General features: G+C 41.9%; 2 protein-coding genes and 1 long non-coding RNA gene across 5 annotated transcripts in view; 2 read left to right on the plus strand and 1 right to left on the minus strand.

Annotated features, from left to right (window-relative positions):
* Positions 1-214: 214 nt before the first annotated feature.
* Bsg (immunoglobulin domain-containing protein Bsg) lies at positions 215-15558 on the plus strand. Its single transcript, XM_003706543.3, has 5 exons — positions 215-351; positions 10046-10312; positions 12626-12874; positions 12946-13390; positions 14015-15558. The coding sequence occupies exons 1-5, from the start codon at positions 279-281 to the stop codon at positions 14058-14060; spliced, it is 1080 nt and encodes a 359-aa protein (XP_003706591.2). The 5' UTR covers positions 215-278; the 3' UTR covers positions 14061-15558.
* LOC143264212 (uncharacterized) lies at positions 974-5534 on the plus strand. The gene is made up of 2 exons (XR_013037761.1): positions 974-3760; positions 4035-5534. It is a non-coding gene; the product is annotated as an uncharacterized LOC143264212 (long non-coding RNA).
* Positions 15559-16442: 884 nt separating the features above from the next.
* Positions 16443-20212, minus strand: part of nahoda (DOMON-like domain-containing protein nahoda) — a 29452-nt gene continuing 25682 nt past the window's right edge. For 2 of the 3 annotated variants that reach the window (XM_076530232.1, XM_012292907.2), the window contains 6 exons: positions 20082-20159; positions 19678-20020; positions 19404-19608; positions 19154-19344; positions 18772-18950; positions 16443-17429 (listed from right to left, as the gene is read on the minus strand). In XM_076530232.1, the coding sequence (XP_076386347.1) occupies positions 16998-17429; positions 18772-18950; positions 19154-19344; positions 19404-19608; positions 19678-20020; positions 20082-20159 (1428 nt within the window). In that variant the 3' untranslated portion in view covers positions 16443-16997. Of the gene's footprint in view, positions 17430-17822; positions 18078-18771; positions 18951-19153; positions 19345-19403; positions 19609-19677; positions 20021-20081; positions 20160-20212 lie in introns of all 3 variants that reach the window. The other variant, XR_001096989.2, reaches the window with a different exon arrangement.

Consider the following 20212-nt stretch of genomic DNA (forward strand, 5'->3'; position numbering starts at 1 on the left):
GTGGACAAGCGAAAAGGAGGAGCTGCCGACAACGAGAAGGGTGTTACAGGAGACGACAACGACGGCGACGGTGACGACGACGACGACGACCACCACCACGACTACGACGGCCACGATACGACCACGGCAACGATCGCGGAAACGGAGTTACGGCAGCCCAGCCTAGGTGGCCCTATTTTCTAGCTTTCTTCCCTAGAAACCCTGTTCGATCGGAATCGTTAGTATATCGTGCACAGTGCACACGGTCACGCGCTACCGCGTACATCAGCGCCACGACGATGGAGAGGCGAGCTGCTTTTGTGCTGCTGGGGATGCTATATTTAGCGGGCACCCTCGTCACGGTCCAGGCAGGTGAGACTTAGCCTCTCTTTCGGATTGACCACTGTTCAACCATTCATTTATTCGTGTCCCATTCCGTTTTTCCTTTTATCATGCCGTACACGTTGGTCCTCATTGTCAAACTATTCTACGAAGATCATACTTCGTATTACTTTCATTTTAAACGTAATCGCTTTTTGGAAGGAGTCTTATCGTTCTTTAACGAGGTTTTCTTTTATTACTGCGATTTTCGAGCTCGATCTTATGGTTGAGAAGCCAGTCGAATTTTAATCACGTTTCTATTTTTAGCAATACATTTGTTCGATTAAAATTCGTCACAGTTTTCCTTGTTGTTCCAACCTTGATTTTCAAGAATGACACAATTTTATTGACACCGTGTCCATTTTCGAGGATACATGCTGCTCTGTCAGTTTTAAGAAAGCTGTCAGTACTGACGTACACTTCGGTGCAATGTAGGCTTCCTTGGAATAAGAACTGATGTAGAGGGAGGAGTCTCCCACCACTTACCTTCGATTTTAGGGATTTTTGTATATCCAATTAAAATTTTGAAATCTTCAAATCCTCACATTTCCAAATCCCTAAACTCTTCAATCTTCAAATTTCTAAACTCCATATCTTTTTAAATATAAAAAATTTTCAAGTTATCAAAGTTTCTAAATTTCTATGTTTTCCAATTTCCAATCTCATAAATTAGAAAATTTATTAATAAAAAATGAACTAGTAATGGAATCCTTCCCTGTGTCATTTTCTCTAGGGAAGCCTACCATGCTCGTCATTCTACGTCACATTGTCCTCCTAAATACATCTTTAACATACATCCGTATTTATGAACATGGTTATCTTATCAACTTTTATGAGATTAGTTCTCGCCCGTATGAATTGCCCAATAACCGTTGCATTTTTAATTAAAAAAATTGCAGTTTCCCCTGTGCGAGATTTTCGTGGGACACTCCACATTAAAACAGCCGACATATGTTGACAGATTATGAAATTCTATTTTTAGTTTTGATTATACTGCATCGCGTTAGAAATGCGAGTGTCCTCGCGCGGTATTGAATACGTGATTCTATCAACCCATTTTCATCCGTGCTGTTTTCGCGAATCGCATGAATATTTTAACGATTCTTCTCTTGTCGGATTACGTGAAGTGGTTTCTGAAGAAATTGAGATTCGTAATAACGATATCCCGCCCCGATTTGATTACATAGCCTGCAATGTTCGATCGAACACGATACTGCGAACAGTTAATGTATCACGTGTGCCGCAGCCAATCATCTTCTTTGTACGATCTTCGCTTCCAAAGTTATTTTACTATCTGGTAATCATTGAAACGGCTATTTGTTACGCACGTGTAAATTTTTTATTCGAATATTTTTCTTACGACATGCTCGCGGAAAGTTGTGTGCACGGATGTGCAGCTCCGAGCTAAAGGTATCTCGAAATCGATTATCGATTTATTATCGACATCTTACTAAGACTATCGTTGAGTGGTCGAGAAAAGTTTAAGACATTTTATTATACAAATTCTGTTTTATTTAAGCCTCAAACCTAACCTAACTTAATCTGATCTACAAGGCCTTCATTCGAATTTGTTTAAAATATAACCTAACTTCAGACAAGAATAATAAATTCCAAATGATGAATTGGTGTCTCAGGTTAGGTTAGGTTACAGATTTAAATAAGAATAACTGTTTGAACGATATGTTAATGTTCGCGATATTTATCGGTAACATTACCGATATCAGCATTTCTGTTTCGAGCTACTGCGATATCGGCAGAATTTTGAACCTAGTGATCATTCGAGTTGCGCACCTCTGGCTTATATACCGACGCGAGACACCGGGATTCGATGCTGCAGCTACATTCCGAGAGACGTACGCAAAGTACCCACGCCAAGCAACTTTTGTTGCGTAACAATTGACCCTATTTTGCGTCCACCCAGAAAACTTTACCGACTTTTAACGATCGTTAGGCGGAAGTTCATGTTCGGTCGGTAATTACGTAAATCCGCGAGATGTTGACACGATCTACCAGCAGTGATTATGTATCGCGACATATTTTAGACAGCGTACAGTGTCGAGCATGGTAAGCTTTCCCAGGGAAAATGTCGAAAACATTGCTGCAATATTTCAGAATTACTCCTGTGGTATTCGAATTTTAATATCGAACATGAATAATTTAGGTATTTGAATATTCCGTTATTTTCCTTAGGTAAGCCTATCTACAGTATGCTCTATGCTCTTAACACCGAGCGTCATCGTATAAAAATTTATAAAATGAAGTTCTTTTTTATATATTATCTGCGACTGTAAACACAAAGGAGTGTAGATGTTTTAAAATATTGTTCTCAGAATCGAAGGAACGTGCACGATGTGAAAATGTGTCGCGTGAAAAGATTTCAGGCGTTCGTCAGAATACTTATATTTAGATTCAGAGTCTACGAATATAATTTCCATTTTGTTCGCGTCGTGTTTATGGGATTCGAGAGGAGACATTACAACGCGTCGCGTGTAACAGTTCGATAGTAAATCTTTTTTTTAAATATAGGACAGACAGAAAATAACATATATGCAATTTAATTTCTATCGGGATTAGCACGTGTTTTCGTCATTTATATTCTTAGCTGGCATGCCTGTTTATTGAAATGTAAACTTAACCTCCATTCTCTAACACGGTGAATGTTTTCATCCGCTCTGTTTTGCCGTCGCTCACAAACCAGACGAGAAGAATGCTTACGTTTAACCCTGGGAACGCGCATCTATTTTTGACCCTTCGGCGTGTACCATAGAATATTGCAACGATAGTAACGCCATGTAAACTCGAAACTCTCGACAGTTCTTTTATTCTCCGCCACTCGCGTCGTCGATTATTTCGTTTCGAACAAACTATTTTCGTTTAGTAATAACACTGCGTTATTGTGTTTACAACGACCACTTTTGATATTTAACGAGTGATTCAACTAGAAAATCTTAGGTTAGGAGATAATTCCAAAGGTTTCGTTTTACCTCGAGGCCAGAGCAAATACATATCTCGATATCTAAGCGTCGTTCGAGATATCGGACATGACTGCGCCGATCGATTTCGAATACGTTTTTCGCCGAGTTCGCTATTCTGCGTCCTCCGTCTACAGACACGAACGGTTTCGTGTTCTTCGATCGCCCGCTTTCTTACATTATCCTGCTGGTATGCAAACATTGTCTAGTGTGTAGGTAGTCCCTCGTTCGAAGTAAGTGGCGGGCAAGTGCACACTTCGATTCTAATGGATCAATTTCTAAATTTTTCGAATTTTTATATTTAAAAACTTCTAAACTCCGTGGTTCTCATCGCCGTGCGCATCGTGCTCGTCCCGAGCTCTTCGACGGGCATTTGATCTGCCCATCATTGAACTAGGCCAACGTGTTTTTGGTTTACTTGTCGCGCGGTATGTCGGTTACAAGAATTACTTTATGCATCACCGAAATAAATTCATTAGAGTATCTTTAGTGGATTACGTAACAGTGTTCGCCGACCGAACCGGCTGAAACTTTTGTCCGTCTTTCTGTATTCTGGGTCTGGGTTAGGTCTAGGTTAGAACTGGTTTCAAATACGAGCACAGGGAGAACGAGTGCGCAATCAGCGTAGATTAGTAGATCCATTGAAAGGTATACTCGAGAACGTTACAAGCCCTTATCTGCGAGTGTTCTTTTGTGTTACAGGAGCAACAAAAAGCAACCTCTACGGAAAGTTATTGAGATAATTGAGATACTTTAGAGATTAGTCCTGATTAGAAACGTTAAAAATGTATTGCTACAAGGTAAATAACTCATTATCATTAATGGATGAGTCATTCTAGGAACGATAATGTAATCGAAGACTCGCGTATATCGTGATGAAAGTACTGTTCTTTTACCGATAAAATGTAAAATGTAGTAAGCTATGGTGAATCACATCCTTAAATAATGACCGACCTTTGCTACAGTCGCTGGCAAATGTATCGTGACGTACAGCAACTTGTATGCCCAGTATTGTGGCATAGCGTTGTAATTTTACCTATTCGTCATCGAAACGCCTGGTCACGTGATACCTCATGCGATCCTGTTACCCTGTTATTCACACTTCTGCGAAATAATCACTGATTTTATGGGTTCAAAAGGCAAATGCCTTTGAGGAAAATTTGGTCGTATCGAATTCTCGAGTTATAAGACAGTCTTATTCGCGGTGCTGTACATTACGACGTATATTAAACGTAATCGAATTAACGCGGGAAAGTTGAGGCGTGCAAATTGGCGCGGGAAATTTGAACAGCCTCGTACGATACTTGTTAATATTATACACGTTAAATTAAATACTTATTAATATTAAATAGTAATACAAACAGATTCTAATTATAAGGTTCAAACACGTTTAGTCGATGATTCAAGACTTCAGATGAAGTCATTTAAATCATCGACAAACACCAATGCATGTCGAGTTTCTGTGTCAATCATGTAATCTGTGTTTCATTAGAATGTCATCGATAAATCTCCAGGTTCCACTAATCCGTAGTTACGTGTAATTTTCCAGCCTGTAATGGATTTTCGAAGAAAAAAAGATGCACGCGTGTCTGGTATCATTTGAAGCTATAGAAACCTAATGTGAGCACCTGACCTAGAAGAGAATCGTTGACTCCAGTTTCGAATCGTAACGAATTTTATCTTGAAATTACACAGACTGATAAATTTCCCTTTAAATTATTATTTCAGCGATTTTAACCTCGTTTTATGGTACGATAATCCTATTGACTTTCCTAAGAAAGTCATAATAGGTTATTCTGACGCGGTTGCCGCAGGAACTAAAAAGAAAAAATGGCGGAAAAACGATGATTGTTCGATATCGTTCAACCGTGGTTACCTGTTTACTCGATCTTTGCGATCAAATATAATACCGGCACGTGACCATATTTACAACTTGATAACCTCTCTTTTATACGTTTTTTTATAAACACAGGCTACCATAAAACGTATCGCATGGAAATATGTGTATATTCGTGGCCACAATGTACGTTTCACTATCCCTTCCCGAAATGACGTAAGCGAAGTAGGATCTTTTATTGACTGACTGACGTAAACATGCGTAAACACGCGTATATTGTTTCATCCTAAAAAAGATACAGTTTGGTTAGTTTTACGACGATTTCACCGCGCTACAAATTTCGTTCTATTTATAATACCGATTTATGTTCGGGTTACAGATCGAAAGTCTATTCAGACTTTGGAGCACGCTCTTTTAAAATTCCAATCTCCGAGCAAGCGTATTGTAATTTCATTGAATTCTTTTTTCGCGAGGTGAAAGCGCACCGCGGCGAGAAAATTAAACGAACAAACTTGACACGATTCTCTTTAACCTTTAACGCGAAACGTTATACTAATCTGACCGTCTGTTTGCTTTAGCCACTACGATATCGGATTTTAAACGTCGTGTTTATCGCCGGATATCTCACAAATAAAAAGATAGAGGAAAAAATTACTCGAGGCTCGTTATCGAGATGTAACTCTGAAACAAGTATTTGAGTCGGTTGAAAATCTGCTGTTTTTTCCTCTTGCAGATTTTCCTCGGTTATGTACCGATAATTGCATCAGATTATCGCGCGTTCTCCAAGTAATTTCATCTATCTGTTAAGTTTATTGGAGCAGAAAAATTGCAACGTATTGCAATTGGAAAGTTCACGATTGGCTCCACCCTCGCTTACATCAAGTCGATAAGTTTATCAGTAGGTGCAGTGACCGGCTTTCAGCTGACCCGTATTTGAAATTTGTTTATCCACGAGAGCACAGCTTGCAAGCGAATTAGTAATACAAATTGGGTGTATCGATTCGGGGATCGATTACGTCCATTTTTTGCCGTTTTTGTTAAATCTATAATCGGATAAGTAACGCAAGACGGATGAAAATTATCGACCTCTGGCGTCGTCAAGGGAAACGAAACGTGTTTATGAGCATTGGCTCTTTTACCTCTGCACCATCACACGTGCAATTCCAACTTGCCAAATTGCGTCCTAGATCACGGGCGTTCCAATTTCTACGTCCTCCATCCTACTCTATATTTCTGTATAGAAATACCTCGAACATTTTCGCACAATTCGACAAGTTACGCTGGACCATACGTTGGCACTGGACAATAGACATCGCTGTGCTATTTCTATTCGGTCCAGTTTCATGCGGTTTCTTCCTAGGATGAAACATCGTTAACCCGACGCTTTGTCAAACAACTTACAAATTAACACGATATCCTTGAAAGATACCAATCGTTTCTCTCTATCGAACTTCACAAACTTCCAATCCCTATTCGCTCCAATATAGAGCACATCATTTAATATATAGATATTTCCGATGCTTAGGGTCATGCGGCACGTGTTCGCCGTGTTATCGATCTCTTTTCCATCCTACTTTGCGTTCTAGTACGCTTCCAACTTTGTAAATCGCGTCCTAAACAGAACGGCCCAGTTCTACTCCTTATCTGTCTGTTCGTTTCGAACTTCTGACGTGAAGAAACTTTGATACCGTTCTTTTTATCGATTAATTTTCTACCACAAATTTTCCTCAGCCTTTGAGTATAGTTTCGAAGCTCATTTGTAATTTTGCTGGGTTCGATAGCTTAAATTAGTTTCAAGGTTTTAGAGCGAGTACGGTTACTTGTAGTTTCATGTTGTGAAGGGTAAATTGTTTCTGAGGTCAAAATATGGAGGTTTCTGAGATTTTAAGGCTGTAAGATTCTCAGATTTCAAGGTCCTAAAATAAGGAGGCTCAAGGTTCCCATCTTGAGAGTTAAAATTCTGAGGTTCAAAGGTTTTAGAGTTGTAAGTAACTGAGGAGTTAGAGTTCCAAGCTCTCAAAATGTCGAGGACATCTCAGAGTCCCAAGGTCCTAAAGTTCCAATGTCTCAAAGACACAAGCTTCTTAAGTTAGTACTCTAAAGTTCTACAATCCTAAGCCCCAAGTCTCCCAAGGTCCAGCAATACTAAGTTCTACGTCCAAAGTCCTCTACTAAGCCCCAAGTCCCAAAGTCCTCCAAGGTCCCCCAATCCTAAGTTCCACGTCCAAAGTCCTCCACTAAGTTCCAAGACCTAAAGTCCTCCAAGGTCCCCCAATTCTAAACCCCACAACCAAAGTCCTCCACTAAGCTCCAAGTCCCAAAGTCCTCCAAGGTCCAACAACCCTAAGTTCCACGTCCAAAGTCCTCCACTAAGCTCCAAGTCCCAAAGTCCTCCAAGGTCCCCCAATTTTAAACCCCACATCCTAAGTCCTCCACTAAGTCCCAAGTCCCAAAGTCCTCCAAGACCCAACCCTAAGCTCCACATCCAAAGTCCTCCACAAAGTCCCCCAAAAATCCTCCAAGATCCCCCAACCCTAAGCCCCACATCCAAAGTCCTCCACAAAGTCCCCCAAAAGTCTTCCAAGACCCAACCCTAAGCTCCACATCCAAAGTCCTCCACAAAGTCCCCCAAAAGTCCTCCAACCTCCAAAGCCCCCCGTGTGAAGAGTATAAAAATTCCAGAGTGCCAAAACGGCGTTAAACGTAGCCCGAAAGGCATCCGTAAGACTGCAGAGTTAAATGAAAATCGTATTACGCAAATATTTAAAGTCCAAACAATCATCGATCGTGGTATCGCCGTTCGCGGTGTATTCTTAAATCACTTAAGGCAGGAAAGGCAGAAGCCAGCAGCCACTTTATAGGTCAGCCGGCGTGTTCGTGATTATCAATCCCTTTTCTTCGGCCTGCATGCATTATAATTTCATCTGGTCGAGTTGGTGTACACGAGGACGACAGGGTTCTCTACGTAAAAGAATAAACTGCTAAAAATAATCACGACAGAGTATAAACGTGTGTATCCTGCCTGCAAACGGAACCGGATTAACACGTTCGTCTCCGTTTCGCACCCGTTGCCTTCTATATAAACGTGATTGACTTTTTGGCGGCGCTCGGTTTCGGAGCTTATTTCTACGGCTTAGAATCGGTACGAAAGTTCTATTTTCTACCGAAAGCAGATTAGACAATTGCTTCTATGGAACGATATCTTTCATAAACTTGTGCTAGGAAAATATTGCTCGGACCACAATGTACCGCTACTTGTTACCACTTGTTTATGTAGAAACTTGTTTATAAGAAATTGCTAATTTATTGTACGCCAAGTGGATACTCCGGTGTAACGTAAGCTTCCCTGAGGTACTTTGGGAGAATTATAGGTTCGCAGAAAATTGAATCGGAATTCGAGGTTGTCTCAGCAAGAGCTCAGAAACGAGTCGACCAAGTTCAGAGGTGGGGAAGGTGGTCCTTTAAGGAGCCTCCAAGGATATGTCCCCCATCTTTCCTTAATCGAGAGCTTGTGAGACTAAAACGAATCAAGCTGCTCTAATGGAACCGCATTTTTATATCAATAGTAACGTTGATGCACGGTAAAAATGTGACTATGGTGCATATCTCTTCATATCCTTCCATCCAAACTTAGTTCCCTAAGATCCTCCTGTCATCACAGTTAACTCCACAATTTGAGAGAATTACACAGAACATGAATTGTGAGTTCGTTTGGGAAGAGAAATGTTTGCAGTCGCGTTACTATAGTGCGTCACCCGATACGCGTCTGATAATCGAGAAACCCTAAAATTGAATCCCGGTCAAGCGAGGTCTCACCTCTTTCGTTCAGAAAGTCTCGTGCCGCGGCAGTAGTAAGGCTAGCTGCCTTGTAATTGAGCTCGCGCTTTTAACGTGCCGTCACGGTACCCAAAGGATTACCATGAAGCAGTTGCGGTTATTGCAACTCTTTCAAAGAGAAAGAAGAAGGGAAGGGAGCTCTATGAATGCCGCTCATTCAGGGTCTCTTAGGTAGACTCATTCATAAGCTTACCTGTATCTAAGCACGTGTCTTAGATTAAGTAGAACGAGAATCATTATGGTGTGCAGACACTCTAATGCGTTTGGATGTTTTATCTCGGATTAGGGGACTTAGGCTACTATTTGAATTCTTGAGATTTAGATATGTCTCTTCTTGTTCCTTAAATACTTTTCACACTTTCCTGTGGTTTGGACTTAGATACTTCTGGATCAGAAGCTTCTAGGTTTCAAATTTTGAGTCTCTACAAATCTTAAATATCTGGGATCTAGGCTCTGCCCTTCTAAGGGGAGATTAAGTCCTAAGATCACACTAGGTCTTAAGCTTATCTGGGTCATAATCTCTTAGATCAGAAGCTCCTATGCTCCAGAATCTGGACCTAGGATCTTTCTAGATTCTAAGCTGCCTTTGATCCCAGGATCCTCTAGATCATAACTTCCCTACCAGATCTCACCCTTTAATTCTCCTAGGTCCAAAGCCCCCTCTGAGTCCTATGACCCCATCCTTCTGGGACCTAAAGTCTCCAGGTTCCTTCACTCCTAAGATCCCATATCTAAAGTCTATGTCTTAGGTTGCCCAGAGTCTCCAAACTCCCAGAAACTTTAATGTTGCATCCGAGTACGTTCCATAAATATTCCAAAAGTAAGAAACACTTGGCGCATGGGGTAAGGTCGAAGATTGCATGGATTAAGGCTAAATTACGAAGAAAGGATCGGGTGTCGAATGTCGGTATCACCACCGTAATCTGAACATAATACCCTGCACTTGACCCAGTCCTCAAGAAAACCAGATGTCCAGACCCTCCGTATTTCCGTCGTTGTAAACCTCTTGACGTGTGCTCGTATGTTCTTCCCGATAAAGTAACCTACAAGGGGTCGGCGACGATCGTACACGAGGGCCAGCCTTGGTGGATCGAATGCAAAGACCTGGGGCCGAACGATGATCTTAGATGGACCAGAAACGGACAGTCGCTCGAGATGGAGTTGGCGAGCGGGCAGCTGGTCGTTGACTCGCCCGTGGGCGGAACGAGCAGCACACTGCGGGCAAAATTCGCCACGGACAGCCACGACGGAGACTACAAATGCACCCCGGATAAAACCGAGGCCTTCCATCTGTGGATATACGTCGGTTCGTATTACCGAGCCCTTTTAACCGCAGTTTATTTTGCATGCTTTATGTTCATTACGTTTTCGTTTGTTGCATGTTTGTACCCCGTACGAGAAAATCCTGTTGCATGCGGAGAGATTCAGTTGCACGAAACGAGTCTGGAATCACAGAGTGCGAGATTGCGGAAGGATTTCAGCTGATTGATTTGCGAGTTCCTGCTTTTCTGGATTATGTAGATTGGGAGATAAGAATATGTAAACTAGGTGTATTTGAACTGTAGAAGTAGAGCCTGAAGAGGACCAGATCAGAACCTGACAAGATTAGAACAGATTTGGACCTGAGGATGAGGTTACAACAATGTAGAACTTGAAGAAGATAGGATCTGAAGATTGGAACTCCTGGAGATTAGAAGGCCAGATTGGAACAATGAGATGTAAATTAGAGGATCAGAATTGTAGGACCTTCAGAAGAATATCAGAAAAAGCAGAACTTGAACCAGAATTGGAACACAAGACCTAAAGTAGAATATCATTTGAAGAATAGTACCTCAAGTAAAATGTGACCTGAACTACCTAAATCAGTACAACTAGCAATCAGTGAAAAAGCGCATCTCTGATTCCAGACTCAACTTTGTACCTTATCTTTCTAATAACGTTAAACCTTACAATTAGCGGATTACATTTATCTGTTGTTCAAAGTTCGCTGCTTAGACGGAAGATAATGACGTCCACATTCGCTTCTCGCTTGCATATCATATGAAATTTTACTGCTCGAATTGTTCACGGTTAAATGCTTTTCTGATAAGCCGTTATCGAGCGACGAAAGTGTTCAGGAACGTATCGCGTCAGCACGAAGCTTCGTGTTCACCGTTTGTTGATGAACCTTCCTCGTTCTGATGACGCACTAGCTTGGACGTTTATTTAATTACGCGAATGTAAATGGTAATTAGTTACGATTAATATCTATTGTGTAGGCTCGAGTTAGATTATGTGAAATGGAATAATGGCTCGAAGAATTGTTAAGAATCGTTGAAATGTTCCTATTAAGAAGATTTTTGTGTTCGATAACAATAGAATCTGATAATTTTCTGGTAAGATTAATAGCTGATTCTTGTCCGCTTTTGTTTATGCTCCTTCGTTCGTTGCATAAGGTTGTGATAAACAAAAACGTTCATTTTCCATGAAGAATGTATGACAGTTTTCGAGTAACGAGGAAAACGCATTCGATGTGATGTAATCTGCAGTTGTTTATGCTATTCGTTTGTAATCATTGCAGCTGCTTGTTTGAAACTTGCCTGTTATCAACGAGAAATGTGCTTCCTCATAAACAGGAGGAAGATAGAGCTTTCGCGAAGCCTTGAAAATATTATATTTGTTTTTAACAACTGCTGCGTCTTTGAGTTTAACGATTGGTTAACAAAATATCACGTACTCTTGCAATTAATAATACATTCTTGGAATTTAAGACTATTAGAGGGAACAGATAGCCAATTAGATCCGTATCTATTTCGTAGAATGTATGTATTGAACTTGCTTGATTTAGCTTGTTTAACGGCAGAACTATTAGCAGAAGAATGTAGATTTTGCAAGAAACTTGGCGTGAAACAATTATCAAGCCCGTCACTATAAATTGTGTTAATCATCCTAAGTGCGTAAAGAACAGGTACAACAAGTATGACGGTGTACTTTACTCTCAAACGTGATAAATCGATTCCTGTATCGCTTTTGTTACACATTTTATAGATAACAAGCTCTCAAGTCTCCTGATAAGAACAATGTTTAAGATAAGAAATGTAGCAGAATCTTGAATAGCTTCGTGGCTCTAAAAAAGTGTTATATAACTGCATTCGAGTTACCATGCTTGTAACTTTCTTTAAATTCAGTTACATGATTTGAAACAATGCAACCATGAAGCTTTAGACTTTCCTTATGCTTTTTTTAGGCTTCAGATTTTCCTAGGCTTTAAATTTTCCCTACGTTCTAAATTGTACTTAGGTTTTTAGTCTTCAGCTAAGTCCTAACTTTTACCTGGGTTCTATATTCCACCTAACTTCTATCTTGGCTCTGTTCTCCACCCTGAAGTTCCTCTAAGGTTCTCATCTGAACCTTAGGTTCTCCCAAAGCTCCTTTGAGATTCCCAGACTTGTTCCCTGCTCCTATACTACTCCTAGGATCAAAGTTCTCCCCAGACTTTACCTAGATCCTCCCTGGATCTTCTCTGAACCGAAGACTCCTTCCTCTGTGCTTATTCTTCCCCAAAAGAAGCTTAAGTGTACAGAAATCTCTTGTCACTCAAATAATCTCAGCAAGCTAACATCATTCTTCTTTGACACAGACGTCAAGATCAAAGTGGTAACGTCAAAGGATGTGCCTGTGGTATTAGAGTGTGAAAACAGAACCGCCGGTGAGAAGTTGCAATGGTTCAAAGAAAATGTTCCACTACACACAGCTTTGGCTAGCAGCGATGATATTTACAAATTAGACAACGAAACTGGCTCTCTGGAAATTCTGAAGAGCACAGAAGTCATCTTCGGAAATTACACTTGCAAAGGAACCAACTCCTCCACAGAATACAGACTCGTGCGTGAGTATCTTTCATGTCACGAAGTGTAAGGAAATGTTTCGGAGTTTCACGATGTTAATTTGTATTTGCAGCAAAACCCACGGCACTCCTGCCCGGTTCGACGAGCGTGGTGGAAGGAGAGAAGCTGCATTTAGTGTGCCTCGGTAAACAGAGTCCTGGTATTAAGGTAACTTGGACGTTTGGCGACCAGAATTACACTCGTAGCAAGGGTCGTGTGAAGATCGGTCGGGATCAGGAAAGAGGCATCTACGGTGCTGTTCTAATCGTCGAGAACATCGAGATGAATGATCGTGGTAAGGTGTCCTGCAGGGTAACCTACAATTGGTCCGATAAAGCCGAGGATCACGTGGCAGTGGCCGAAACATTCCTTAGGGTCAAAGACAAGTTCGCTGCACTCTGGCCTTTCCTAGGCATTTGCGCGGAGGTCGCTGTTCTGTGCGCCATTATTCTAGTTTACGAAAAGAAACGAAACAAGGCTGAACTCGAAGAATCTGATACTGATCAGAGTCCTGACACGTACGTATCACGTCTGCCTTCACAGTTCCTTAAGCATCTAGCATTCATGGCATTTTTTAATTTTGACTAGACACCCTGGTCCAAAGAACGACAGGTTGGAGTATTACATTCCATTACGCGGTCCTCTTCCACCGTCCGAACTACCGGTCAATCCTGACATGCCAGAATCTTCAGGTCACAGAGCCCAATCGCACTCCTTGGATCCTTCTAAGCAACGACGATTATCCGCTCCTGCCCGATTGTCCCATTACCGCTTTACAGTGTTCCCCATCAAAGCTTACCGCTGTTCCTGGACCTCGGAGAAAGAATACTGTAGACGTAAAACAACTCCAGTCGAGTGCATGTCCTACTAATGTACAGGATATTTTAGAATTCCTACTTTGGTAGAAGAGCGTCATTACGTGAAAGTCTTTGTAAAGGAGAATTTATTTCACGGGTCATAGACTGTACTATATTGCGACTCCATATTTAATCGATAACTATGGCTGGTATAATTTGTAACGTAATGTTATCGATGAGTCAAGTTGCACAGTGTTCGTTTGATCAGTTATAACACTCATTCTCATAATCCGCCAAATTCCATGAAGTTCGACTTTGTTTACTGATTCTAATTTTATCCTGTAGCAAGCCAACGCCCAACAAGGATTCCGACGTTAGGCAGAGAAAGTGAACCAACGAACAATGAGCGGCGGATGAATGAGAGCGATGCAGGATAGCAGAACGGATATGGGGAACGATCTTGGGCATCTGCCGGAGTGACAATACATAGCTGTACAAGAAAGAGAGAAAGATGGAAGCGGATTGATACAAGTTCCGTAACGAGAAAGACATCGTTCGAATAAGAAAATAAATTATGCAAGGAGACGATCGTACGTTTCCGAGTGGGGGACAGGGTTAGCGCTCGATTCGAGTGGCACAGGTACCCTTGTTCGTCTTGAGTGCATACCTGCGTGGAAAAACAGGCTTCGTCTGTGCACACAGAAAAATGTACACGCGCACGCGGTATTACACAATTTACTAACAAATTTAAATTAAGCCTTACTATCGTGTTCACTCCATTTATCAGATGTTCGCCTGTCCGTTATCTCTATTACACTGCTTTGATCGACGGGTCGGGGGAGAAAGAAAAAAATAATGTGCTCTGCTGATCTTTACGCGTTGTATGTGTTCTTGAAACGATGACGAGTGCGCGAGTAAACCGAACGAGGAATAAATATGAACGGAGATACCTAAAAACGAGGAGATAGGGCGCGAAACGAGAGGAATGAATGTACGCGTGTATGTGTGTTTGTTGCGCGCGAGTTCGTGCATGCTTGTATGTGCTCGAATGACAGAATGCGATAGTGACGAAATAAAAAAGAACAAAAAAAAGAAAAAAAAATGAAAAAGTAGCCGGATCAGCATACCCGCCAACGGCAATTCGAAACGAGCGAATTGAAAATTCGTTTCTGTTGTACCAACTAAACTGCTTGTAAGAATAAATACACGTACATACACACACACATATACACGTATATATATACACATACATATATACTATGTTCGAAGGCGCATTTATTCGCTAACGTACTTTTTACGGTACTTTTGTTTCCTCGTGTTTGTGAAGGGGTATAAAAATTCTTTTTTCCATGGTGTGCTTTGGCGGGTATGCTTTCACGTGACTCAGAACGTGTAGAAACCCTTGTTTCTCATACTTCGCACCGTGTGACCGAAGAGAATAAAAATAAAAGATTTTACGGTAGGACCGGAAACAAAAAAAAATTATGTGCTCGATAAACTAGTTACGTAATAATAGAATCAGGAGAGGCAATGCGTGCTATAATTGGCTTCCGAACACACGGACTTTCGGAGGTATTTAAAAAGCTTACCTGATGGCGCCGCCTTATTATAATTATTGTAATTATTACTATTATTACTATTATTATTATTATGATTATTATTATGATTATTATTATTATTATTATTATGAATGATGATGATGATTATGATGATGATGATCTTGAATATTCCATCGGTCATGGAAAAAAACACGTCGGAAGTCATGGTTCTGCGCGCGACGCCGTTGTTAACGACGTTAATGTAATATTAATACTGTAATATTATTATTGCCATCGTTACTATTGCTACTATCGTTATTATGATTATTACAAGTATTATCGTTAATTTTACCAATATTGTAATAATTTATAATCCGAACCAACACAATTTGTCCGTCGACAGTGTCGTCATTGTAAGTATTACAGTTTCTATATCCATTAACGGCTAGCATAAAACTTAGGTGCTCTCAGTGCAATACTTTTCTTTTGTGGGTGCTGTTTTCTGCGTCACTCTTGTTCTTAGCGTTGCCATTTTAATTGGTACTTAATCGTTTACGCGAACATATTCATTGTTTTAGTTTACTTCTTTTCTTTTGTTTGTTTTATGTGTGCGTTGATACGTCGACGATCACTGCCTCAATTCAATAGGTGTTTCTGAAATTTTTTTATCGATGACAGTATCTTGTTGATATGCATAAGTTAGGCATGACCAAGTGATAGCTCGCGAGCTACATTCGGTTATCATTTTTATTTTCTTATTACAATAAGTTTTAGGAGAACATCCACCATACTTAGTGGACTCTAATGGACTCGTTCGCTACGCGACACAAAGAAAATGGCATCAAATATACTTAATCATTGATTCAATATTAGAACTTTATAAAGTTATAAATATTTAAGTTTTCAGGTTTCCCTATTTTTAAGCCTGCATTTCCTAGCTCCCCAATTTTCCAACTTTCTAAATTTGAAACTCGTCTCGCGACGAGGACCACGTAGCTATTGTGTGGGAAGCACTTGGTCATGTCTGGCACATGTACGTCTTTATATCTTTTTATTAAAGAACACACGTTTGATTGCATTTAAATGGAATTTTCTCTGACCGTTCAGACTCTATTTTGGTAAACGTCGGAGGACGCGCGTGTCTCCAACGATGACATGTAAGAGACAAAGAAAACGAACGAACGGTTCCATTGGCGATGGAGAGAGGATGATGTGCGTTCGATTAAAAAAAGAAAAAATGTACAAACGTTTTATTGTTTAAACGTCCATTGCTTGCTCGTTATAAGTACACATGTGATATTTGTTGGGGCACATCGGTACGGTCGATCGTACCCGGGCCACACGCCAATCGCAAGTTATTGCAACGACCACGCGAGACCGCGGTCGTCTGGTTGCTTGGTGCGCTTTTGTACAGAACCGCGCCATCGGACGCGCCTTATCTATAACTCTTTGGTCGTAAGCGCCACTTCTGCGTGTGATATTTCGTGAACGAAACGCGACGATGCCTCGGTTCGAAGCTCTGGCGAGCCGACCGAACGGGACCAACGACAGAGAAACGGAACAACGATCCATCAATTGAAAAGCACCGGAGGGAGGGGCTCGTTTCAAAAGTCTCGTTCTCTCCAGGTCCACTAACGTGTGTGTTTTATGTACAGGGTCGCTTCACTGAAGCGAGGAGGTAAAATCGTCCGCTTGGCTTTTGACCGGGGGCTAATTGATCAGAAGAGGGCGGCACTGTTGCAAATCTCTCACGGTCCTTTACTTTTTCGTCGTCTGTCGGATCCGGATGGTTACTTTGACGGTTGACTGCCGTAATCTACGTAAACGCGCACGACCTCGCCGCTGTATTTGCGCTGACTCGGCATGAAATAGAAGTCGGGCTGGTTCGGTTGGGTCGAAACGCCGCTAGCGTTGTGCATGTTGTTCTTCGATCGCTGATAATGATCCCTGCGATCCTGAGTGTAGTAGCCTGGCTGAATGGGCGCGGTGTGCCTCGTTCCCGGGGCACGTGGCAAACTATAGGTCGCTCGGGGTCCTACCATTCGGGTGGGACCCTCCACGGTGTCGGTACCCAATCCGTTTCCGGTCATCTCTCTGTGACGCGGTAAACTCGAGACTGGCGGTGGTGGGGCCTTCTCTTCCGTTTCGAACGCTTCGAAAGCGAAGTTTGTATTCGCGCCGGAGGCGTAGTCCTTCCAAGCGTTACTGGCGATTAGACGATCCTGAAATCAGATGTTTCGTATTACTGTTACTTTTCTTCTACAATTAAAGGCGTTACATATTATCGACAACGAACGTGTTATAATCGCGTTGCGAGATATTGTATAGCGACGCGTGCACCTATTTCGACCCACATTAGTTTCCTCGTCAGCGTACAGAAAAGAAACAAGGGTTTTGACTCTCGCTGTACCGCCATTTTAGAAGTATGCAATCCTACCGTCCCATCCGCGACATTTGTAACTCGATAACTGAGACACTCTGTGCAGAAACAAATAAGCACCTCGTTCGAGGACTTCGAACTACAACATGCGACCTCGGTAGATAGAAGAGGCAAGAAGAATAGAAGAGAATAGAATAGTAAAGCAATAGAAGAACAGAACCAGTGTAGAATGTACCTGGATTAGCGAGCGAACGAGGGTACGACGAGTGATATTAACGCGCCTTGATCGTGTACCGAGTGTGAAGTTCTACCAGCTGGGATTAGGACGATGCATATCGTACGGAGCGTGTTGGTGATGATGCCGAAGATGATGGTGGTGGTTGTTGTGATGGTGATGGTGATCGCCGTTTTGTCGATGATACCGCGTCGCGTTCGTTCGATGAATCGGGTTGGGCGCGTCACAAGAAGCCAGAGGCAGCGAGTACACCCTCTTAACATCGTGATGGTCGCGAGGAGCGGGGATCATGCAACACAAGCGAAGCAGAAGATCGTCTCGAGTTCACAAAGAAGAGGTTACACGGTAGAACTTGAATTCGAGGTGGGACCGACGTTTTTGTTCCAGCGTGTCTCAATTGTGGCGAAGAAGAGTATACAGAGTCACTCAACGGGGATTTCTACCTTGTTTTCATGCTTACACGCTCGAAGAGACTACTGAAGCCTTGTTACTTTCCGAGATATGCTCCTACTTTGTCATTCAGAAACAAGCAGAGAACGGATCCTTGTTGCGAGCCTTGCAGGATCTTAAAAATATCACTGTTCGCTCAGACCATTAAAGAGCAGAACATTTCTTGCTAACGCTAGATGGCGCTAGCGATATCAAAGTGCACATTAATATTGCTTGTATATGTTCCATTTATTAGCTACACGGTGTTCTCTCTTATTTCTGCACTAACTTCGAGAAAATGTAAGAAATAATAGCAGGAAATGAAAAGAGAAATTCTTTCACAGTATCTATAATCTTGAAGGATTAGCGACTAATCGACGAGAGAGTTGTGAAAGACATGCGTAAATATAAGAATGCAACTAACGTCACAATCGTAGAAACGTTTAAAAAACAGTTAGGTGCACACGATTAGACGCGAACAGAAAAAACGAAACTTGTTTAATATGCATAGGTGGTGTACCTTTGTTGCTCGCCTCCTGGAGGATCTGTAGAGGGTGCAGCTCGCTTGTAGAAGAGCAAGGGCAAGCAATGCAGCAACGCAGCCCACAAGAATGTACAGTTTGGTCGCGTCGAGGAACAAGTTCGAGCCGAATGTTGACGATGAATCCTCTGGTTCTTCTCCGCCACCCAAATCTGTTACTAAACGATCAAATAAATTTGCAAATTTAAGTTGCATATTTACTTAATATTTATCTGGGCAGAGTACTTAGCTAAGTACTGGTTAAATAACAGTATTGGTCTCGCTATATGGCACTCTTTGAGGGGGAGGTTATCTAGTCGATATAGTTTTATGCACGCCATATACCGAGACTTTGCTGTATCTAAAGAGGATTATAATTTACCTCGAGGAGCTCTGACGACCAGGTACTGAGGGTCAACACTGAGTGCACCGACCTTTCCATTAACCAGAGCCTCCTTCAACGCCTTCTCTGCCGCAGCACTCGTGTCCAGAGGTTTCAACGATCTACCTTTCACTTCGTTTTTATCCAGGATCAGATCCATGCGAGCGATGACGCCATCTTTCTCGTCATTCCTAAATTATCATAAGTTAAAAGCATGGAAAATTTGGCCTGATGTAATCGTAGGACTCACTTCTGTAGCTCGTTCAGGCGAATTTGGTAGTAGCCGGGTAGCTTGTCAAGAACCGGACCAAAGCTGTCTGATATTCTGTTCGAGATGACCTCGAAGTCAGGAGTACCTGGAGCAGGCGTCATGAAACCGTCGCCAAGATTTATCAGCTTCACTTCAACGTTATAGTGCCACCTGGGCGGTGCTGGTGTGGTGATCTCCTCCAGTTCTAAAAGAAAAAAGATTTTAGTCAAAATTGTTTTACGAGCAAACTAGTAGAGTTGCAAGGAGAAATAACCTTCGAGGCCGCAAGATCTAATGCATATCCTCTCGGACGAGACAATGGGTACAGCCTCGTGCTTGCGTATTTTCTTGCTGACAGCATTGAACATGCCACCCTTGACGGGGTACATCATGTACAAGCAGTGCTCGTCCGTGAACGAGAGATCCTTATTGTCGTTTGTTACTCGCTTCCTCGAGAACTTGAGCGTCGTTACGCCATCCACTTTGCTGCCGCCGGTGTTGTAGATATCTTGAGACGGATCGAGCAGCGGGGCATTGTATCCGCTGATCCAAGTATCCATGAGAAAAGGTCGACCCGATTTGTCGTCTACCCAACCTAACACCGCATCCGTCTGAGACTATAAATCAAACGGTGATTCAATGAGTCCCTGAGTTCAATCTTGAAAATTTAATGCGTACCATTTTCTGATCGTTGGAGAATCCAACCCCGGTCCAAGTATTCGTATTGGTCGTCGAGATGATGAACGATAACTGGTCCTGCACAGACATTTTCAACAATTATATCTTCGCAATCGTAAACAAATGACGCT

This window comes from Megachile rotundata, chromosome 3 (genome assembly GCF_050947335.1).
Source record: "Megachile rotundata isolate GNS110a chromosome 3, iyMegRotu1, whole genome shotgun sequence".
NCBI classification, from domain to species: domain Eukaryota; kingdom Metazoa; phylum Arthropoda; class Insecta; order Hymenoptera; family Megachilidae; genus Megachile; species Megachile rotundata.

Coding starts and splice junctions, on each gene's coding strand:
- Bsg (XM_003706543.3), top strand. CDS start 279: ATGGAGAGGCGAGCTGCTTTTGTGCTGCTGGGGATGCTATATTTAGCG. Junction 352..10,045: donor CCTCGTCACGGTCCAGGCAG/GTGAGACTTAGC, acceptor TTCCCGATAAAG/TAACCTACAAGGGGTCGGCG. Junction 13,391..14,014: donor ACTGATCAGAGTCCTGACAC/GTACGTATCACG, acceptor TTTATCCTGTAG/CAAGCCAACGCCCAACAAGG.